The sequence below is a fragment of the Protomyctophum parallelum genome, assembly GCF_964188405.1.
Source record: "Protomyctophum parallelum genome assembly, chromosome: 19".
NCBI classification, from domain to species: domain Eukaryota; kingdom Metazoa; phylum Chordata; class Actinopteri; order Myctophiformes; family Myctophidae; genus Protomyctophum; species Protomyctophum parallelum.
This window is the reverse complement of record NC_139717.1, coordinates 12,846,188-12,867,855: the sequence shown is the minus strand read 5'-3', so window position 1 is coordinate 12,867,855 and position 21,668 is coordinate 12,846,188. Positions and strand designations below refer to the sequence as shown.

At 43.0% G+C, this 21,668-nt stretch overlaps 1 protein-coding gene across 1 annotated transcript in view; it reads left to right on the top strand.

Annotated features, from left to right (window-relative positions):
• Nucleotides 1–21,668, top strand: part of LOC310876264 (MAM domain-containing glycosylphosphatidylinositol anchor protein 2) — a 355,337-nt gene that overhangs the window by 214,906 nt on the left and 118,763 nt on the right. The window contains 1 exon segment of the mRNA XM_083789750.1: nucleotides 15,558–15,851. Coding sequence (XP_083645876.1) covers nucleotides 15,558–15,851 — 294 coding nt within the window.

The window sequence follows — 21,668 nt, the reverse complement described above, 5'->3', positions numbered from 1 at the left end:
CAAATGCTTGGGAGTAAAACAGGGTTTTTATTTAAGCCTGGATTTAAAAATGTCAATGGAGGGGGAGCTAGGTTCTAATGGAGTAGGGGATGGTGTTCCACAGCCTAGGGGCTGCGACTGAGAAGGCACGGCCCCCACTAAGCCTCAATTTGGTCGTCGGGACATCTAGAAGCTCCAGGTCCGTTGATCTGAGATGCCTAGTGGTGGGGGGGGATGGGGGGGGGGTGTCATTGATCATACTACAATGTCACACAAAAGCATCAAAAGTTGCTGATCCTGAAAAGTTTTGGACATAATGAGGTTTCCACCAACACATGAGTGCACAGTAAGCTGCACGCGTGCGCACACGCACACAAACACACACACACACACACACACACACACACACGCAACACCATCTCCCTCTCTCCTTCGCGCTACATGCGTTCTGTCGCGCACCTTCGCTGCCGCCAGTCAAAGTAATAACATAAAAGCAGCTCCGTCTATCGTCAGATAAGACTTTGATAATCCTCAGCCCTGTAAAAACAGTGGGATCAATCGTACCTGCCGAGCCGTGTTTCCTCATTATGTTTTTTTAAGTAGTGCAGCTAGCTCCCGTTTGCTTCCTCGTTGAGAGAGAGATGCAGGGCCAAATAATAAACACAAGGCCCTTTTAATGTGTATGAAAAATAAATATGGCGGGTGTAACACAGAGGAAATCAAGTGACAAATGACATGAAAGCGGCGCTCACACTGCAGGCATCTTTGATTATGACTGCTCCTTAAGCTAACGATTGTTACTCGAAGGTGTCGGTGTGTGAAATGTTTTGAAGGTGTTGTGTGGAAGATGGGCGACTACATGTGGAGCTGATGTGTGAATAACCTTTAGTGCAGTTTGACTTTCCCCATCATTGCTGTAAGGTTTTAAAATGCTTGTGGATCTGTTACTTGTGATGCTTTTGTGTAACACTGCAGTATCATCAAGTAGGACATTCTTTATGAAAAAATAAACACAAAAAGTTAGAATATGGAGGTGAGAGCCCAACAGCAATGATACTGTATATGCATTTTCTTTGTTTCGGATGAACTGATGTTCTATTTCAGAGAAGTGTCGGTTTCTTTGTGGTTTCCGCTGTGGATTTAAACAGCTTGTGCCTTCTTTTTTTGTGTGCCTTTTTGCACACGATTAGTCCATTTTGTGGGGTGAATAAGTCCAGCTTTTGTTCTGCTGGCGGCACTCCTGAAGGGAGTGAGAGCGAGAGAGTCTGTGTGGCAATTAGAAGTCTTTAATAAAAGCATTTAGATGAGATTAAAACTGCAGGCCGGCCAGTGGTTTGGAAATGAGGCTGTTCATCAGCCCACAGTCCTCTTTCGCCCTTGTCCCGGCAAAATCACACAGCAAATCAACGGAAACATTTTCATAAACCCCTGTTATCATACAACATGCTTACATAGAGCGCCGAAGTCCTGACGTCACGCTCTCATCCCCTCGATTTCCCTGGTTCACGGAAGTAATTTCTCGATGGAGAATAACATGGGCTCATCTTAAAATCGTCTCATATAAGCATTGTCGTCCAAAAATAAACAAGCTGTCTCTGCGTTATTGTCAGAGAGGTGTCTCTGTATGGTTTACGACCGTCAGTGACCCATATATGATACAGTCTGCTTCTAGCGAAAATGTAACTAATTCAGTAGCAGTAACAATAGCGTTTTCTCTCAGTCAGTTGGTTCTTCATATCCATATGAGTGTAACGGCCGGGATGACATGTTTATTTTTCAAACACCGTTCTTACTGTATGTGAGGCGGTACATGAACCCATGGATTTGCGCTCTCTACCGATATTGACGTGAGACTTCGGTGCTCTATATGAGCTAAGGACTCACCAAGACACAAAGAGACTGTCTTAAAAAATAAGGCATCAGCGTTTAAATAGAATATGTAAATAAAAGACACAATCTCATCTAGGCTTCCAGCATGCAGCTGCTTGGCAGATTAATCTCCTCATTACCCTCTATGTTGAACGTGTGTTTGGAGTGTGTGCGTGTGTACTGTATGTCTCTGGATTATATTTAGATGATGATCTCTGGCGTTCCTATAACGCTGACTCTGAAATTAATTTGGCCTCGGGTTGGAAGTGCTAATGGGGCCATCTTTGAGATTAAGGCTTTAATAGCAACGTGGTGTTATATTACTGATGGATTAAGAGATAATGAAAGTAGCTTCCGACATCACGGACAAGACGTCGCCCAGGTCATTGAGCCTATTGCCACAATTATAAATAACTAGTGATAAATAACATTTGTATTGTGTTCGCTTTGGGTCTTACGTGCTCCTCAAGGTGCATTGCACCGCTTTAGGGTTGTTTTCCTTTTTTCAGACCCCCTGGGTACACTCGGAGATCGATGCTAAGCTGAGCTGTGAAGGGCATGGTGATGAGTGCGGGCCTCACTTTTATAAATGCAAATCTTAAATGGTCCGCGCTGGCTGCTGTGTTTTCAGCAGGACTGCGGTTAACCAAAGCCTCGAGTCTAATTGATTCGCAGGAGTTGTACACGTTCAGCCTCAACGTCTCTCTGTAGCCTGGTTAATAAACCAGACCGAATCAGCCGTTGGCAAAAATAAATTGCCTGCCGGCGGATTACGGTCTGGAGAGGCTCAATTGTACGCCCATTTCCTACACCAGAGAAATGGGGCGGCCAATCGGGACACGGTATGCAATATGGGCGGGCTTTGGTACAGTGACTTTCAATGCTTGAGACCTTTGACTGACAGTCGCTCTGAGCAATTGCGTCAAAGAGAAAATGTTTCAACCCGCTCCCCTGGAAATGAAATCCAAGCTGAGCCTCCCCAGACTAATATCCCGCGGTCCGTGCAATATTAGTCTGGTTCATTAACCAGGCTAGTCTCTCTGTGCCTTACAGTGTACCGCTGTAGTTGTCATGGTAGAAACCTCTTATCTCCATATTGTTGGTGTTTTGTTGTAAATGAATGTAACTTTCCTCTTATACCCCGGATTTGAACCCGATTTCTTGTAGTGCTGGATTCCTTTCGTACCATTGACATAATAGAGCCGGCCTGCTTGATCAGGGGATAAATTGAATCGGATCCAAATTCGTGTCAGATCCTGTGTCTAGGCGAGCCATGACCTTTGACATGATCTAAATGTCCTAATATAAGAGCAGGGAGACAAAGTCCAACCATCACAGTATATATAAGTTACATTGTATTAACATACTCTATCATACAGATTGTATGAGTTATATTGTGAGCTGCTCTGATCCTATAGCCATCTGTGAGCTTCTACCTATCATTTTTTCTGAAGTGATTTCACGTTATATCTAAAGCTGGCGGCCGATATTCCCCCATCTCTCATTTCAACCACTATTTCACAATTTTAAAGGTAGGGCAAGTGATTTTCGTTGGTTAAAGTGTTAAACAGCTCTATATTCTAATAGTACTAATTTCTTTATAGTGTTTGTTCAGCAACAGGAGTCTAAACATGTCTCACCAGCTCTGTATTAAACAGGAAAAGCATTTTCTGGTCTCTACACTGACCAGTTTGATCTCGGGCTCCCCCAGCGTTAGTGCTAAAGTGTCCTTGAGCAAGACATGAACCCCTAATTGCTCCCGATGTGCAGGTTTGGTGCCTTGCATGGTTTCCTCCGCCATCGGTGTGTGAATGGGTGAATGTAATGCACAATCTATATAAATGCGTTGCTAACATCTGGCTGGCTGGCCGTGCGCTCTGTGAATGGGAATGGTACGCCTGCGGTCTGTTTGGTCACCGTCCCGTTCTGCCATGTTTGGGACATTTGCTGATTCCGCTTAGGCCCAAAACGGAGAGAAATCTGTCTCACCTGGAGCGGGTTCATCAGAGTCCAGCTGCCGTATCCATGGTCACCGCCGCTGGCAACAGCTAGCACCACTAGTGAGAGTGCAGGGCTCAAAGGATGGCTGTGTCACTCTGTTGGTCAGCGCTGGGCGACCTCGCGTCACCAGGCTTTGTTTTCCCACATGGCGGAAAGCCTGGTTTTGGTTCCAAACAGACTAGCGTGATCCAGTGTTGGCCACGCCGACTCCCCAACCTATCTGGTTATAGTGGCACTGTCGAGGACACACGCATGCAAGTGCACAAACACGTGCACACCCAAACACTCACAGAGTGATGGCCCGTGGACAGTAGTGTAGCACTGCAGTCTATCAACACTCTAAGCCACTTCAACACATAGGCCTATTCATGTCCACACACACACACACACACACACTCTCTCTCTGCAGGAGCAAGGAGGACCACGTTGCCATGGTGACAGGGAGTGATGTCACAGCACAGTGGTGAGGAGTAGAAATATTATTCTCTATCTCTCTCTGTCACAACAGCAGAATGTGAGGAAGCAGTTATTCCCCCCCCTGTGTGTGTGTGTGTGTGTGTGTGTGTGTGTGTGTGTGTGTGTGTGTGTTTGTGTGTGTGTGTGTGTGCGTGCGTGTGCGCGCGGGCGTGCGCGCGTCTGTCTGTGGGGAAATCAGAGCCCTTCCATGACCTAAAACACAGCTCTGACATACAGACACATAGTGGGAGTCACACACATGCAAATGTGCCCGCCCGGCGCCGCACGCGTGCGCGGACACTTGAAGGCTTCTGCAGCGTTTTTTTTTTTGGGTCAACATCAGAAATATAACCACAGGGCATGTTAGTGAATCGCTGAGGCACCATCATATTGTAGCATGATGTCTTATTCCACATAAGTGCGCACACACACACACACACACACACACACACACACACACGTACGTACGCACGCACGCATGCACACGTGTGCAGACGTACACACACACACACATACACATGGCCATACCCCGTGGTCATCAGTGGCATTTGCATGGCGGTGGCACAATGGGAACACAGTGAATGAAGCCAGGATGGCAGAGCGGGCTCTCTGCCACACACTGACACCAGGGTTGCCATGCCTGCTTATTGTAACAAACATTAAACGCATCTATCTATTTACATTCGATTTCTTGTTTCTGAAAGGAGAATTCCAGACTAGCGCTTTTCTATTTTTCTGACATTCATTATAACAATTACGGTTAGAAAAGCTCTAGTCAGGAATTCTCCTGTAAGTGCTGTTGCTTATTCTGCACTTGCTATGTCATGTTTGAAAAATGTTCATGTCAAGGACCCCCCGAATAATACAGATTTGTCTGCATTCTACAGACCCCTATCTGGGGTGGACCCCAGATTGTGTTGTTGAACATTATCAAAATTATGCCACATTTTTCACATGAGAATAACCGGTGTGTGTGTGTGCTCGCTTCTGGTGTCATTGCTTTCATAGACCTGGCAACACTGACACTATCTATCTATCTATCTATCTATCTATCTATCTATCTATCTATCTATCTATCTATCTATCTATCTATCTATCTATCTATCTATCTATCTATCTATCTATCTATCTATCTATCTATCTGGCTAGGGCAAGTGCTATGGGCCATGATGGAGTCTGAAAAGGTGGGTTTTCAGACTACGGCGGAAGATTGGGAGTGAGGCTGCAGTTCTGATTGTAATGGGAAGTGTCCGACAGCAACGATATGTTTACGCCACTTATAATAATATTTTTCATATCTCTGGCATATCTATCCAATCTGCACTTGTAACATTCTCAGTGTTCATATTGAATAAAATGGACCCATAAGGGTCCATTTCACTCCATTTGTACAGAGTTACAGTCAGAGACCCTTAATTGATTCCTAACTATGAATTATTTAGGACCCTGACCCTGTGGAACCCCCTCAAGGATTGAGAACCAGAGAGAGAGAGAGAGAATAATCGTACGCATTTTGACAAGTTGCAGGTTTGAGCATGCATGCATGCAAGTCCACTGCAAACAAAGACGATGGTGGTTGACGGGTTTTGGCGGTCGTCACAGGCAAAAAATAAAAATACAAAAATGATAGGCGGCTGGGCTGTAATTGGCTGTCTAAAAGCCTCCCAGCATAGTGATGGCAACTCGCTGAATAACGTCTCACGTCCCCTCGCTAATGGCCGCTCGCGGCTGCTGGCTCTTCTCTCTCTCTCCCTCTCCCTCTCTCACACACACACACACACACACACACACACACACACACACACGCACACAGTGCTGTCTAGCCATTGTTTTGGACCGCCAGTAAAGGGCCGGAGGATTGGAGACGAGAAAATATTGTTACAGGGAGAGGAATATGTCAGCTCTTGACATCTGCCAAGCCCGGTGCTTGCCGGAGACGCATTGTGAATTCTAATCAGTAACAGTAGGAGGTGTAGTCTCGCGTGTTAACGCCAGGCCATCTGAGATCTCCGCCTACCGATTATGTCTGGCTGAAATCTCAATTAGCCCTTCGCTAAACCCGACTTCAAAAGTGATTATTCAATGCCAATCCAAATGGTTATAGCAACCGTTGTTAAGCTGGGCAAGCTGTCGTCACCTCAACAACCTCATAGCTGTCAATGTTATTTTGCATGTTGTTGAACACATACTGTACACAGCTTAATCTCAGGTGATGACAATAATACTAATCACCGTAGTCTTACCATGCTTTACATGAAAACTCCCGTCGGACGGTCGTTAAAGTTGATTGAGTTGGATTATTGGATACGGTTTGGATACGTCATTAGCATAATTAGGTTAAAGGCAATGGCATGTGGCACGGCGATTGGTTTCTATTGTAACGCCCAAACCACACCTATAACGTAATGGGTAGCGGAGGTGTTTTAGGGATTTAGGCTGGGGTACAAGATATCAATTATTTCGGAGAACACCTCTTAAGCAATGCTAAATCCCAAAATTACGGTTTCATTGTCTCTGACATGTCGCCCCCCTCCCCCCCTAGAATCTGAAGTGGTTAACATTAACAACACTTGCTAATGTTCACCACAGCTTTGCACCGTACTGTAAGTGCCTGAGCGGCTTATTTTATAAATGGGTGTAAATGTTGGGATTAGCTACTTAACAGTATGCTACATGTGGTCTGTAATGACTTAATGGACACGTACAAGCTAAGCACTGTTTTATGGCACTTTAATGCAACAGCTAATCAGTGGATAATATTTAAAAGGATCTTGTGGGGGTATATTTTTTTAATATATATATATATTCTTTTACTCATGCTAATTTATTTTTAATATGGGAATTTTGTAAATTATGTCATAAACATTTGGTCTCTGTGCCGCCCATTTTCCACCCTGCTAAGTTGTATCATTCGGTTTCTGTTGAGGGTGGCCTCCCAGTTTATAATTCATTACTTGCAGATGCTCTTTATCTTTTGGCTATACAGGAACTTAAATGAATAATGAAGTCCGCACACAGGCTCTGCTCCAGTGGTGTTTTGTTTTATTTAAAGGCATTAGTTAAGGCACACCATTAGCTAATGGTGTTTTAAATAAAACAAAACACCACTGGAGCAGAGCCTGTGTGCGGACTTCTTTCTTCATTCATGTATCTACCTTTAGTCCAGCACCAGCCAGGAACTGGATGTGCGCAAGCCACCTGCCTTTTATACAGGAACTTAAAACACATTGGTTTGAAATTTAAACTCGCATAACAATCACATCATAGTAAAGCTGTCGGGCAGAAACATCTTCATCTCCATATTTTTACTGTTTATGTTATGTTGCTATCTTTTTTCCCCTCGTAAATTAACGCTCCCCTTCATCATACTACAAGCGTCATGTAAAAATATGAATCTGCTACTTTTGATGCTTTTGTGTGACTCTGTAGTGTGATCAAGTAGGGCGTTCATTTACGGGGGAAAAAAAACAAAGTTTGAAGAGGTTTCTGCCCCGACAGCGACAATATTAACAATCAACAAGTTTAATTTGATAGGGTCAGATACAGTGCACTGTACATAGTACATACTGTACATAGTACATAGGGAAGGAGGGTCAGATACAGTGTACTGTACATACTACAGTACACTACAGTACAAGTACAGTACATACCCTACTGTACATAGTACATAGGGAAGAACAGATGTCCAAGGCAAGCATCACAGTGCTTATCGTCAGTGGCGTGCACAGATATACACTAGGGGGTGCTAGAGCACCCCCTGCCCTTTTGGCAATGTGCTAAAAAAAAAAAAAAAAGTTTTCTTTTTTTGTGTGTGGACCATGGTGACATTGATCAAATCTTGATAAAAAACGCTTCTACTATATTATTTAGGCCCCCACAATCTAAAGCTATGTTTCTATGTCAGTGGTTCTTCGATAATAAAAAAAATAGCAGACCTACAAGCTCGTAGCGCGCTATGAGCTTGTAGATCTGCTATTTTTCAATAGCTAAAGCACCAAAATGGGTTCCCGCCCCAAAATGCGCTGCACAAGGTGCCCTTTTTCTTCTTGAGCACCTGCCCCTCTAAATGTCTGTGCACGCCACTGCTTATCGTAGCAGATTTGCAACACCACCAGTCAGTAGGAGGGCTTTTTGCCGGAAACAAAAACGTGACTGGGTTTTATTCACAGACAAAACATCCTCTCACTATTATCAGTGGGAATTCCATGTGTAGCTGTAGTCACTCGTGCTAATTACAGTCAGGTGTGTATAGTTGAGGATTGCAGAGTGATTAAAGTGAAATAAGAGAAAATTAAAAGCATGCTGAAAATCTTTCGTAGCATGGTGCACAATGGACGCATCAATATGTTTTTTTGTTTTGTTTATTTCAAGTACACATAACTCTGAGTGTACAAATAATGGACTTATTTGGGCTAGTCATTCGGAAAACCCCTCTGGGAACTGTGAGGGTCCCTGGATCCTATTTTGGAATAATAATTCACGCTAGACCTCAAGGGACGTGGGAAATTGCACTCTATAGACAGCCTGAGTATGCACTGTGTTGCGGTGTTGTGAGTTCAGCTCTGTCTGTCTGTCTCTTGCTCCCTCATCCTTGATCAATATCTATCATTCCACCCAATCTGGCAATCAACCTATCGGGCCTGTCAGGTCAGGCAGGCCGTGCTGTTGGCTGTGAGATGCTGTTTTGTTTCAATTTTCAAGTCTCTTATTTGTTATGCACAACAATGCGGTTGAAATTGCGAGAAGAAAAAAAGCTAGTCTTAATGCCAGCATGCAAGCCAAATCAGCTGTGAAGGTAATGGATCTAATATAACACTGTGAGCCATTCAGAATTGAAACAAGCAACAAATCATTTGCAGACAATCCTCGTCTCTGAATAATATTAACTTCTGCCGTTGGGAAGACTCCTATGTGCCAAAGTGCAAATCAGAGAGCTTGATGCCATAGTTTTGTTCCAAGCACTTTGTCAGAGTTGCTGAACTCTAAATGCTGAATCTTACAATGAAATTAAATACTTTCATACTTTGTCATTCTGAAGGTCCCTGCACACTGCTGCAATTTTCTGATTTTTAGAAGCTTTTTTCCGCTGGTTTTCCGATAAACGTGTCCAGTCTGCAAGGACCTTTATTGTTTTGTTGTCATGTTGTCAATGTTACATGTCAATAATATATCTTATCCTTAGCCATTTAAAAGGATCCCTGGAAGCCAAATATGCCCGAATACATTATAATTGCCCTAAATAAATAGTTAACTCAAGAGGTACAATGTGTCTAACTCTAAGCAAGTGGTTCTCGCACTTAAAAAAAAAGAACCCAAGGACCGCCATAAGTGTGATTGTTACAGAATGGGTTCATTTGGAACCCCCTCAAGGAACCCTGAGGGTCCGGTCCCTGCTCCTCACTTTGAAAACCACTAGGCTAAACGGAAGTAGAGGAAGTGTTGCCCAAGGAACTCACAAAACCACTTTGTGTCAATGTTTTTTTTCTTTATAAATTAACACCCTTGATCACACAAAATCATCAAAAGTAGCAGATCCGCAAGTTCGATTTCGAGCCGACACACTTTGAACTTGTCGATCTGCTACTTTCGAATTTGAATCCTGAAAGTAGCAGTTTTGGACATAGGTTTCCACCCGACCGAGACGATATTTATAATCTCAGAGGGTGTGAAAACCGCGTAGTGATACTTCCAGGGGAATTACATACAATGGAAGTGGCACTCAGACACTTTGAGATGTGGTTATTTGACCCTTTCTCTTGGTGAGGTGAGAAAACACTGGGGGAACCAGGTTATAGGGTACATTTTAAGGTGATTTTATGAGAAACAATAGTCTAGCATCGTGTCGGAAGCTTGTCATGATGTTGTGATTTACTTCGTATATTATTTTTATGTGAAGCAACAGACCGCAGCAGCACTGTGCCAGCTGGGAAACAAACTATAAACTTTATACTTTGACCTTTAATAGCAGTCATTTCATTGCTGCCAGTGAAATGCTCCCGAGTTGTTGTGATCATGGTTGAGCGTGTGGTTGTGAAAGTTCAGAAGGAACAACGGGTGTACCGTTTGGTTCAACGTGTTTGTTTTAGATCTGACTCCTATGGTAACTCCACACTCACTTTAATCCATTAACACTTGAGGGCTTTTTCTTAAAAAGTTGACATATACCTAGGCTGCCGGAATTGTTTAATTATTTTTGGAGCATACGCCAAAGTATTTGTGCCTTTGATCCATGAAAATTCCCCTGAAAATAGTCCCATGATGTCTAACCGAAAAATAATCCACCGTCGTGCTGCGGAAGAACAACAAGCTGTAAGAGACATTAAACACATAAAACAAATAGCGGGTTTAGCGTATTACGCAGGGGAAGAACATGGATTAAATAGTGTGGAACACGGATTATGCAGTCAAACTGTTAAAACCTGGAAAGCATCTGTGAAATTTTAGATTTGATCTACTGTATATTATTGTCTCTGTCGGGTGGAAACATGTCCAAAAGTGCACATTTTAAGGATTAAATGTATCAATAGTATCTACGAGCTCAAAATCGCTTTGCATCGCATTTCGAGCTTGTGGATCTGCTACTTTTTATGCTTGTGTGATGCTGTATTTTGATCAAGGAGGGTGTTAATATACAAAATTAAATACAAGTTATAATATGGAGATAAGAGGTTTCTGCCCGACAGCAACGATATCTGTTTTTTTCAGACAACTGACATTTTTTTAATTGGCCCCAGCTGGCAGTGAAATGATTTGAGTTGTTGAGAGTACAGTTGAGTGTGTGTGATTGTGTGAAGGTTCAGAAAGAAGAATGGGTGTGATTCAGCCCAGTTTGACTCCTGACAGATTCAAGGTTGGTTCAAGGTTGTACTTTATTGTTACATGCTGTGTACAGGTACAGTACATACCATTTTGGTTTGGCTTCCTTCAATGCAGCCGCATAGATAATAACAACAGACTAATGATGAAAATAGTAAAAAGATTGAATGAAAGAAAGGGAGCGCAAAAAAGAGCAAGAGAGAATATACTAGATTCAAGAGCATCATGAAATGTGCATATAATCATGGTATATTGTATATACTAGCAGCATTAGTTTTGCTTTCCCAGCTCTGCTACCTAACTTTGTGTAAAGAACTTCACAGTGTGTACACACTACAGTACACTTCAGTATGTGTACGCTTACTGTAAATCGCTCTGGATTAAGAATGTCTGGTAAAATGCCTAAATTGTACACCAGTTTAGTATGTTCAACTTAACAGAAGATAGAGCCAGTAATGCCACACTCACTTTAAGGGATAGAAAACAACCTTTGAGCTCACTCCCTTCTATAACCAAACTTCAAAATGCATTTGAGGGGGTGGAATGCGTCTTATGGTCTCAGTGTTTCTTTCTTGTTTTGGTCGAATTGCTGGCTATTTCATCATGGCGAAAAGAAGAAAAAAAAAAACCTCGATGTGGCACAAGTTCATTCCAGTTTTTGAGCGTTCCATCTCCAGAGGAATGGCAGTGATTTGATGGTTGGAGGAAAGAAGCAGAGCTGGGTTTCATCATGGGCTAGAGTCTAGAGATGGTTTATTTGCGCGTCAGCATGGCCGGCGCCCACATACCAACTGGCAGGGAAGTGGCTTAGAAGAAGTGAAGAAGTACAAAAGTACAAAGGTATTGGCATCAAAATGTACTTAAAGTACCAGAAGCAGAATTAGCCTAGTCATTGTGCATGAATCACCCCATTTCACCAGTTTTCAAATGTATAAAATGCATACATTTCTCTTAAAATATCAGATCTACAAGCTTGCAACGTGTCACACACGCGCGTGCGCACGCACGCACACACACGGACACACACACACACACACACACACACAGACAGACAGCCTGGTACAACCTGTCTGAGGACGTGCGCACGTGCACGGTTGTGTACCACCACCTCCCCACCCAGTGTCAGCCGACCCTCTCCACCACCTCCCCACCCACCCAGTGTCAGCTGCGGGATAGGGTCGAGGTCATCCCTGATCCCTCCTCCGAGGGCTTATGAGGAGCTCCTTGGTCTTCTTCACATTCAGCTGAAGGTAGTGCTCCTCACACCACTGGTGGAAGCTTCTTTGCTTCCTCCTCAAAGTGAGCAGGGCTGTTTGAGGTGTCGACCAGAGCAGTATCGTCTGCAAACTTCACGGCCATGCTCGCACTGTCCGAGCCCCCAGGTTGTTGGTATAGAGCGAGAACAGGACTGGGGAAATCACTGTCCCCTGGGGGGCACCGGTAGATGTAGTCAAAACTGAAGAGGAGGAGGTGTTGACTTTAACAAACTGATTTTTTTTTTTTTATTATTACAAAACACAAGTTAACCACTTCAGCCCTATATATATATACTGTGGTTATTCGAAAACAGCCGATCTACACACTCATATAGCGTGTCACAATGTGATGTGTTGTGAGCTTACAAAGTAGATCTATTTTCAAAAGGTTTTTAATAAATGTTATACTATGATGCCGTGTGGTATCATAAATGGTAAGTCTGCAAAATGAGTACTTTTACCTTTGGTACTTAAGGATATGTTGATGCCAATACTTTTGCACTTTTACTCGAGTAAATGTTCCTCGCTGGAAACTTTCACTAGTGTCTACTGTCTAGATTGCAGTATTGATATTTGATACTTTTTCTTAAAGGTCTAGTGCTGTGATTTTTGTACTTTTTCTGTTTTGTATGTGCCATTACATTACTGTAATGGACCCCCAGGTGTTTTGTATGTGTCTATGGAGTTTACATTACTCTAATAGACGCCCAGGTGTGGTTAGAATATTCAAATATGTCTTCTCTGTGTATTTTTGGTTTCTTCCTGAAAGCTGAAAGCCTTTTAAGGCCCAATCGAAATACGCAACTTTAATGACATAACCCTCCCCCATTATCATACAACCTACAGCCTTGGCGAATCCACGGCACAAGAATTCACTCATTAGTTTGTAATGATGATAATTAAAAAATGAAAAATATTTTATCGCTTTCTAGGTATAGCAATTTTTATCGGTTAAGAAGACGCTATAACGATATAAAGCAATACATGATTTTTAAGACTCATTTTTTAATTATTATCATTACACTAATCATTAACTAATAAATGAACCCATGAACCCAAAAATAAAAATGTCCTTTAGCATGTGTTCCATATCCCCTTACCCTAAACGCCCACCCTCTCAGCCTATGGAACTTCACTTTCAATCTGATTGTGAATACCAATTCATGTCCCCGGTTTGACCTGCCGACCCCAATCAACTAGTTTCATGTCCAATACTTGCACATACATGACACATGTATACATATGCATATTTATGCATGCCTGCCTGCATGCACGCACGCAGGCACACACGCACGCACACAAATGCATACACACAAATGCATGCACGCACGCACGCGTCGCACACGCATACTTTGTACTTACATTATTAAGGCTTCAGTTTAAGGCAGCCTCGGTAAAAGAAAAACTAAAAGCTAAACATTAAACTCCAGCTAAATGTTGGTGAGTGGAAATATAGCTCTGTGTTCTGGAATAATAGCACAGTGCTCAGTGCTGTATGTTATGTTGTATTAAATATTATATACATTCTATGGCCTTAGGGAATTGAGGTTTTTGTGTTGACGGCTGTGCATCACACAACACTATGGATTATAGACTGAGGCGGTGCTGGAAATTATGGTCGTTGTCATAGTGATGCAGTTATGAGGCAGTTGTTGGCGCGGCTGTGGCTCAGGAGGTAGAGCAGGTCGTCCAATGATCCGTGGGTCGGCGGTTCGAATCCCGGCTCCTGTCTACATGTCGAAGTGTCCTTGGGCAAGACACTGAACCCTGCATTGCCTCCAGTGGTCGCCACCATTGGTGTGTGAATGTGGGAAGTGAGGACGCTGGCGTTGACTGTTCGCCGCTTCACCTCCCAATGTATGAATGAATGTAAAGCGCTTTGAGTAAGCACGTAGTGCATAGAAAAGCGCTATGAAAATGCAATCCATTATTATTATTATGACTAAGATGGCCTTTGACAAAAGTGAGTATTATTTCATTCTGTGCACAGAATGAAACTTGTCGGTTTGGTCTGTGTCTGTCTGTGTGGCACTGTCTGAGAAAGTGAAGGCACCCACAATGAGAGAGAGAGAGAATATTATTGATTAGTAAATGCATTTTTTGATGTGGAAATGTGGATGCTGTTATTTCGATTAGCTTTCTACAAGTAGATGAATTGGTTATTTTTGGAGAACGTTCCACTCAGAATATGGATACTGGGGGTTCAAGTGCTTAAACAAAAGTGACATTTTAAGTTTTTAGCACATTTTCACAATTATTTTTGTAATGTAATGTAATTTTCACATCGTCCCTTCCCTTCTGAGGACCTCCTTAAGATCCACAAAGACTGTGAATCCCTTGTGAAGTTACAGATGGCTTTTCAGGCAGAATCCCCCGTAATCTCTACAGTGTGGTCCCCAGGTTTGATCCTTAGTCAGGATGGTGGTCTGAAAAGGCATGCATTTCTAGTTATGATCTTAGTTTGTTTGTTGGAATCGTTTGTCAGCTCTCCTCCGCATTGCCCATCGCTCTCATTGCTTTATTAGCATGAAAAGGCCTCGATTTATACTCCGCCGTACAAACTGTGTAGAGCTCATGGCGCATCGTGAGCTTTGCAGTCGGGCTATGTCCACGACGGAGGATAAATTAAGCATTTATGCTTTCACACTGGCAGCTATGGAGACACAGCAGGCTACCATTCTTTTTCAATGGAAGCCAGCCACATGACGATATAAAAGATACATCCAACGTCTGTAGCTGAGCTATAAAAGCTACAGCAGCTATACAAAGCTACAAAAAGGTTGAGGCGGTTTCAACTTCAGCTGCAAAGGTACCAAGCTAAACATTATGCTGTGTAGCCTTCTTTGTTTCTTTTGTATCCGCCAGTGTGAACGCAGCGTTAACCTGTGCTGCAGCTCATTGACCCCTTTTCCACCAGTTGGTTCCCAATGGGAACCGGTTTTGTTCTTTTCAGTTTTTAGTCCATGCCCTTTTTTATACCTGCTCAGTCTGTGCGCTTGTGAGTCCATCGCATCTCGAAACGCCCCATTCGCTGCATCTTTACGCCGCCTCTCCCACCTCGACTCCCACCCCCACCGCCTCCCTCCCTCCCTCTGTCCCCCGTCGACCTTGACCCCTGACCCCGCCCGCCGGCTTTCTAGATCCCCATATCAGTCCCGCCTCTATTTTTCTCTTTCTTAGTTCCCCCCAACCTGACAGTGCCGCGGGGCAAGTCTCCCCTGGTGGCCCGCGAGGGTGACACGGTGGAGCTGGAGTGCCTGGTGTCGGGGAAGCCCAAGCCCATCATCCTGTGGTCGCGCGCCGACAAGGAGGCGCCCATGCCGGACGGCGCCATGCAGACGGAGAGCTACGACGGCGCGCTGCGCGTGGTCAACGTGTCGCGTGACATGACGGGCTCGTACCGCTGCCAGACCAGCCAGTACAACGGCTTCAACGTCAAGCCGCGCGAGGCCATCGTGGAGCTCATCGTGCAGTGTGAGTATTATTATTATGATGATGATGATGATGATGAAGGCATGTACTGAGTCACAACTTTTTGGATTGTTTGATTGCAGCGTTGTTGTTTTTTATATCTGTTTATCCAGATTTTTTCAGAGCATTTCAGAAATTATCTTCAAGAATTAACAGATAAAAAAACCTGTGCGACGAGTGATTTGTCGGACCTTTGGTGTGTCGGATCTGTGTGTGCATCCTGTTTATTAGACAGAAATGCGGTCTTGTTTCCATTTAGGCCCTATGCAATATATATATATATATATATATATATATATATATGGTGGTAGGGCATTCCACATTCAGGTAGTGGCAAACTATCCCCATGTTTGTGCTGAATCTGGTGTTGCGCCCGTGTGTGTTTCTCACTCCTTTGAAGTGGTTTGACAGGTACATGGCCATGGTCCCTTGGATATCTTGAATATCACAATAGTTACAATCTACAAGCCTGCCATTGTGAGTTGTAGATTGGCTATTTTAGCTATTCCTTGCATGTTTTTTGTCTTTAATCATTAGTTACACTATGAATTAATGGTACGCACGCACGCACGCATGCACGCACACGCACACACGTGGAGGAAACCATGCAAGGCACCAACCTTCTCATCGGGAGCAGGGGTTCTGTGTCTTTGACATTTTTTATTACTTTGCAGATTGTGTCCTCGAGCACTTAAAAAAATCTGAATCTGTAAAGTAACTAAACAAATTAAAATAATTGTATGGAGTAAAAGTACAATATTTGCCTCTGAGATGTAGGGGAGTACAAGTAAAAGTACTGAAAATTGGAAATACTCCAGTAAAGTAAAATTTATCAAAACTGTAAGTACAGTACTTAGTAGAGGAAATGTACTTACAGTAGTTACTGTACATGCCACTGCTTATACAGCTGCAGTTCTTGTCTAGGTGTGGGAGTTTGTTTTTCCCTGCATGAGATTAATCACATGTGTGTCTGGAGTCCTAATTTACACTCCCTCCTCCAGAATAGTCCAGTGTTAGCCCCCTGTGTGACCAATATGGCTCTGTCAACACTGTCCCTGTGCGCCCCATACACTTTCCCTTTGAAGACAGGCACTGTTTTTAAGTGAGTCCCCCTTTCCCTTGGTGCTCCCTGTCAGGCCCGTAGGATGTTGGATGTAGAGGGGGGGGGGGGGGGGGGGGCTGTCCCCTGTCCCCTGTCCCTGCCATGTTGCCATGTCTGCTTATTATAAGCAGTGTATATTGGTGGTTGGCTGGTTGCGGGTTGCAGTTTTTGAGGAGCTCGTTTCCAAATGTTGTTTCAGTTCAAAAAAAAAAAAAAAAAGAAACATAGCTGATCTACAAGCTCACAACGCGTCACGAAATGACATAATATGTTGAGCTTTTTTGATTGAAAATTGTATTTCATAGACTGGGTATATTTCAAACAAAAGCACAAGTCAATATAAAAACTGCTACTTTGAGGACGAAACCGAAAAGCACTAGACTTGTTTACACCAGGGTCCTCCATTTTCAATTCATTAGAACATTTAAAAACGTACAGATCTACATACATTTCTGTAGATCGTCTATATTTAAATGTAGCCGATGTATACACATTTAAAGTGGTAACATAATACAACCTAGTCGCTTTATTTCAGGTTTGTTTTGGTAGACCTGGTTGCGTAGTTCTTAACAAATTTGGCAATACTGCTTAGGATCCCCTTCGCCACTCTCTCTCTCATTGAGAAACCACACTCTGCCTGGTCCCCTATCATCCTTTAAGATGGTGACATTCATAGATGGCTTAACGGCTAATTAGCGTGTGGCTAATTTATTCCCGCCAGTATTCATTTTGTATTCATTTATGGAGATTTGAATGGAATATTTAAGATGAAAGACGGCGAGTCAAAGTGGTGTCACTCATTCAAAAGATGAAGCCGGGGAAAAAAGTTAGCGTTTCGGGCAGGAAAAAAAAGAAGAGAACCATAAGGGGAGAGGAGGACGAGAAGACGAAAAAAACAAAGAAAGGGAAGGAAATTGGAGCATTCCGTGTCGGGCGAAGCTGAATGGCGAGCAGCGAGTAGAGAGGAGCTCAGCCAGGAATGTCGAGTGTCTTTGCCATAAAACTCCATTGTTATGGGAGCTTAAAAGTTTTTTTCTTTCTTTTTTCTGGCTCAAGCCCCATTGTCTTTCTTCCCTCGTGGCCTACTTATTTAGCTAGGCCATGCATTCTTCTTTTCTAAACTCTCGTATTTGTTATCCTAATCAAGAAGAAAGGAACCCATGCACTACATTCATACCCATTAAGGCTAATTTTATACTCTGTGTAAAGAAAGAGTTTTCTTTTTTTTCAGTTGAATATTATGTTATCTCTTTTTGTACTGTTCAACTGAGTATGAATTTGCCCTTCGAAGCAGTTTGCCGTTGCTGTCAGGCAGAAACCTCTTATCTCCAGATTTCAACTTTAAAACAGCAAAAGTATCAGAACGGCAAGCTTGAAACGTGGCGAGAAGAGACACATTTCAAGCTTGTAGATCTGTTACTTTTGCTGTTCTTGAATTTGCATTGCATTTGAATTTGGACATATGGGGAAAGAAATATGATTTATGTATTTAATCTGGCAGTGATTGAGTTAGGCCATTATATTGAACGCAGAAAACATGCATAATATAGCTTACAATGTGTTGCAACGCTAGCTTCTAGATCAGCTATTTTTCGACAAATGTTCAGGGACCGCAAGGGTTCATTTGGTTAATGAGGCTTAGCAAGTTTTAATTGAAGATGCACTTGAAATCCCCCCGCAGAAGTTTGTTCTGAAGAGGAACTCTCGTTGTTGTCACATTGGGTACATTATTTTCCCACATCGCACGGCAGCGTAGCGTACAGAGTCAGACCGCTAGGTATGGCCATCACGTCCAGGCCAGGCCCTTTTTAACGACTCTCGCTTTTCTCTGACTTGAGAATTAATGACGATTTGATGAGCTTTAAAGACTTGTGTTGATTTCCTCTTTTTGTGGCTGAATTGATTGTGATTACGCCTCGTGATGACAGTCCCGCGGCTAGAGGTGAGCGGCTTCCGCCACGCACCGATGCTAACGTCGGGAGAGTAAACAAACGCTTTCCGGGCGGCTCAGATGCCCTTTATTAATTAGCGTCACCCGTTAGACGGTTAGATCCTTGCCGCTGTGCCGTGGCGTGCGCCAGGGCCGGCTGCGGCCGCGCTGCGAGGGAGCGGGAGATGGGGGGGGGGAACAGATGGTTAGGTAACTGTCAAATGAAATGAACACGATTGGAGTCTTGATAGCCTTTTTCTGTCGAGATCAACAGAAAATGTGAGATTAAACGGCTTTATGTTTTTACATGCGCTCGTTTGTTGTCGCCTGGGATGTCGAGTCGGGGGGCTGGAAGAGTATTTTGTAAACCCATGCGTTCGATATCAAATGCAAATTAACAACTGAACCCCAGCATCAGTATTGTGGGGAAAGTTTTTGCTTCACAAGATTAGCAACAGCGAAAACGATATCAAGGTGTTTAATTATAAAAAACAGGAAAAATGTGGAGAATTATACCGTTATGCTCTATTTCCTACTTCATTGTACAATGGTGTTGTGTGGCGGAAATGGGCATCATGCTAGTTTCTTTCTTTCTTTCTTTCTTTCTTTCTTTCTTTCTTTCTAATGCCTACATATGTATATATAATAACGTGACCCAAACTAGGGCCGCAGGCTTTGAAAGTGATTAAGTACAGTAAGACTTTGCTACTGGAGCTGCTGTGAGGTCTCCTTTCCATCTCCTTTCCAGTTTGCCCCCACTTTGAAAAGGAAAAGAAGAAAAAAAAACTGGGTTTTAGAGCAAAGAGATGAATGGATGGTGCTTCTTTTCCCCTCTGTTGCTCTCCCTCAGCGGAGAGCAATTTACTCCCACGGGCAGTGATAGTTCACCGTGATGCAGACCTCCTCTGGAAGGCTACCGGGGGCAGCTTTATAAGTCTGTGTATCATTTGTCTCCTCTGGGCGTCACAATTAGATCTGGGGGGTGTAAGGGGGGGGTGTCTAAAAACAGGCAAACAAGATAACAAGCCCACACTGTAGTCAGAGCTGCCTTGTCCTGAACAAGTGCTTTAGTAACTAAGGAAGTAAGTGAACCCAGTGTCCATGACATCATGGAGCCCATGGACACTTGGAAATACTGAAATATCTAAAAACACATATTAGCCACATACAAACCCCAGGAAAGTGTTTCTTATCTGTGAGCAGAAATAATCAATATTAAGCAGACTTGGCAACCTGACTGTAGAAAGTAACAGTACAGTAAAGAACCTGGGGGTTATTATTGATTCTGATTTGAATTTTAATTCACACATTAATCATGTTACCAAGATTGCCTTTTTTCACGCTAATCCACGCCTTTGTTTTTTCTCGGCTTGATTACTGCAATGCACTTTTTTCAGGACTGCCTAAGAAAACAACTGACAGATTACAACTTGTCCAAAATGCAGCAGCCAGAGTTTTAACTAGAACTAAGATGAGAGAACATATTACTCCAGTTTTGGCATCACTGCACTGGCTTCCGGTTGTTTTTAGGATTTAGGACAAGCTCCCACTGTACCTTCGTCAGGCAGCCTCTGTAGACATTTTTAAAGCTCAGCTCAAGACCCACTTCTACAACATTGCTTTTAATTGATCTTTTATTTTTATTTTTATTTTTTGTTATTCATGTCCTCACTGTATTGCATTACTGCTTGTTTTTTTTAATGTCGTTGCCTTGCTTTTCTTTTATTCTCCATTGTTCTGTAAAGCACTTTGAGCTGCATTTCATGTCATGAAAGGTGCTATACAAAGTTTTATTATTATTATTATTATTATTATCTCCCAAACATAATTAAAATAAGATCTGGTTGCAGAAGGGGTGAAGTGGCCCTTTAAGCTTGCGGATCTGCCACTTTTGATGCTTTTGTGTGACGCTGTAGTAGATCAAGTAGGGTGTTAATTTTCTTAAAATGTAATAATGGGGTTTCAGCCCGACACCGCATGTACAGTATGTACATGGTGGTGTCGGGCAGAAACCTCTTATCTCCATTATCCTAGCATAATTTTTGTTTTGTTTCATCATCACCCACTCAGAATCTGATGGAATATACAAAATGAAGCACGCAACTGTATAAGGGGCCATGGAACAAAGGCTTAATGTCAACTGTTTTGTTTATTTTTTAATTAACACCCTATACTACTTTGTACGAGAGATTCGCCCCAAAAGTAGCGAAAGTAGCAGTTCCACAACCTCATGAGGCGCTGCATTGCAATGCATTGTTGCATTGTGAGCTTGTAGATCAGATTTGTGAAACATTTTGAAAGTGCAATTTTAGGCATTGTAGCAGAGGCTCTTGGCAGTGTGGATTAGTCAACCCTAAGTCTACTTACAGGACGTAGATAGACATTTGTAGTACGTGACACTAGAGCGCCCCCATGACTTTGATCTGCCGCGCAGCAAGCATTTTGCATGTGCACCAGTTATGTGCACCCTTGGCCAGTTTGAAATGTTTGACCAGGCTGAATTTTCTCACCTGTTATTTGAGTCACAGTCCCTTACAATCACAGTACAATTTTGTGAACATTCAGAAAGAACGTAGGTTCGCACTTTTTGTTTCCATGCGAGTTTGGCCTTTCTTCCTGCTCGTTCAGAAACCATAGAAGAGTACGTCTGAATCATGTGATGCCCACTTTACTTCACTATGAGTCATGGCCTCAGTTCCCTCTGTCTAGTGCCAGGAAGGTGTATTAAAGAGCAGACATCTTCATTGGAAATGACGTACGCTGATCTCACCACAGATGACTGAACAGG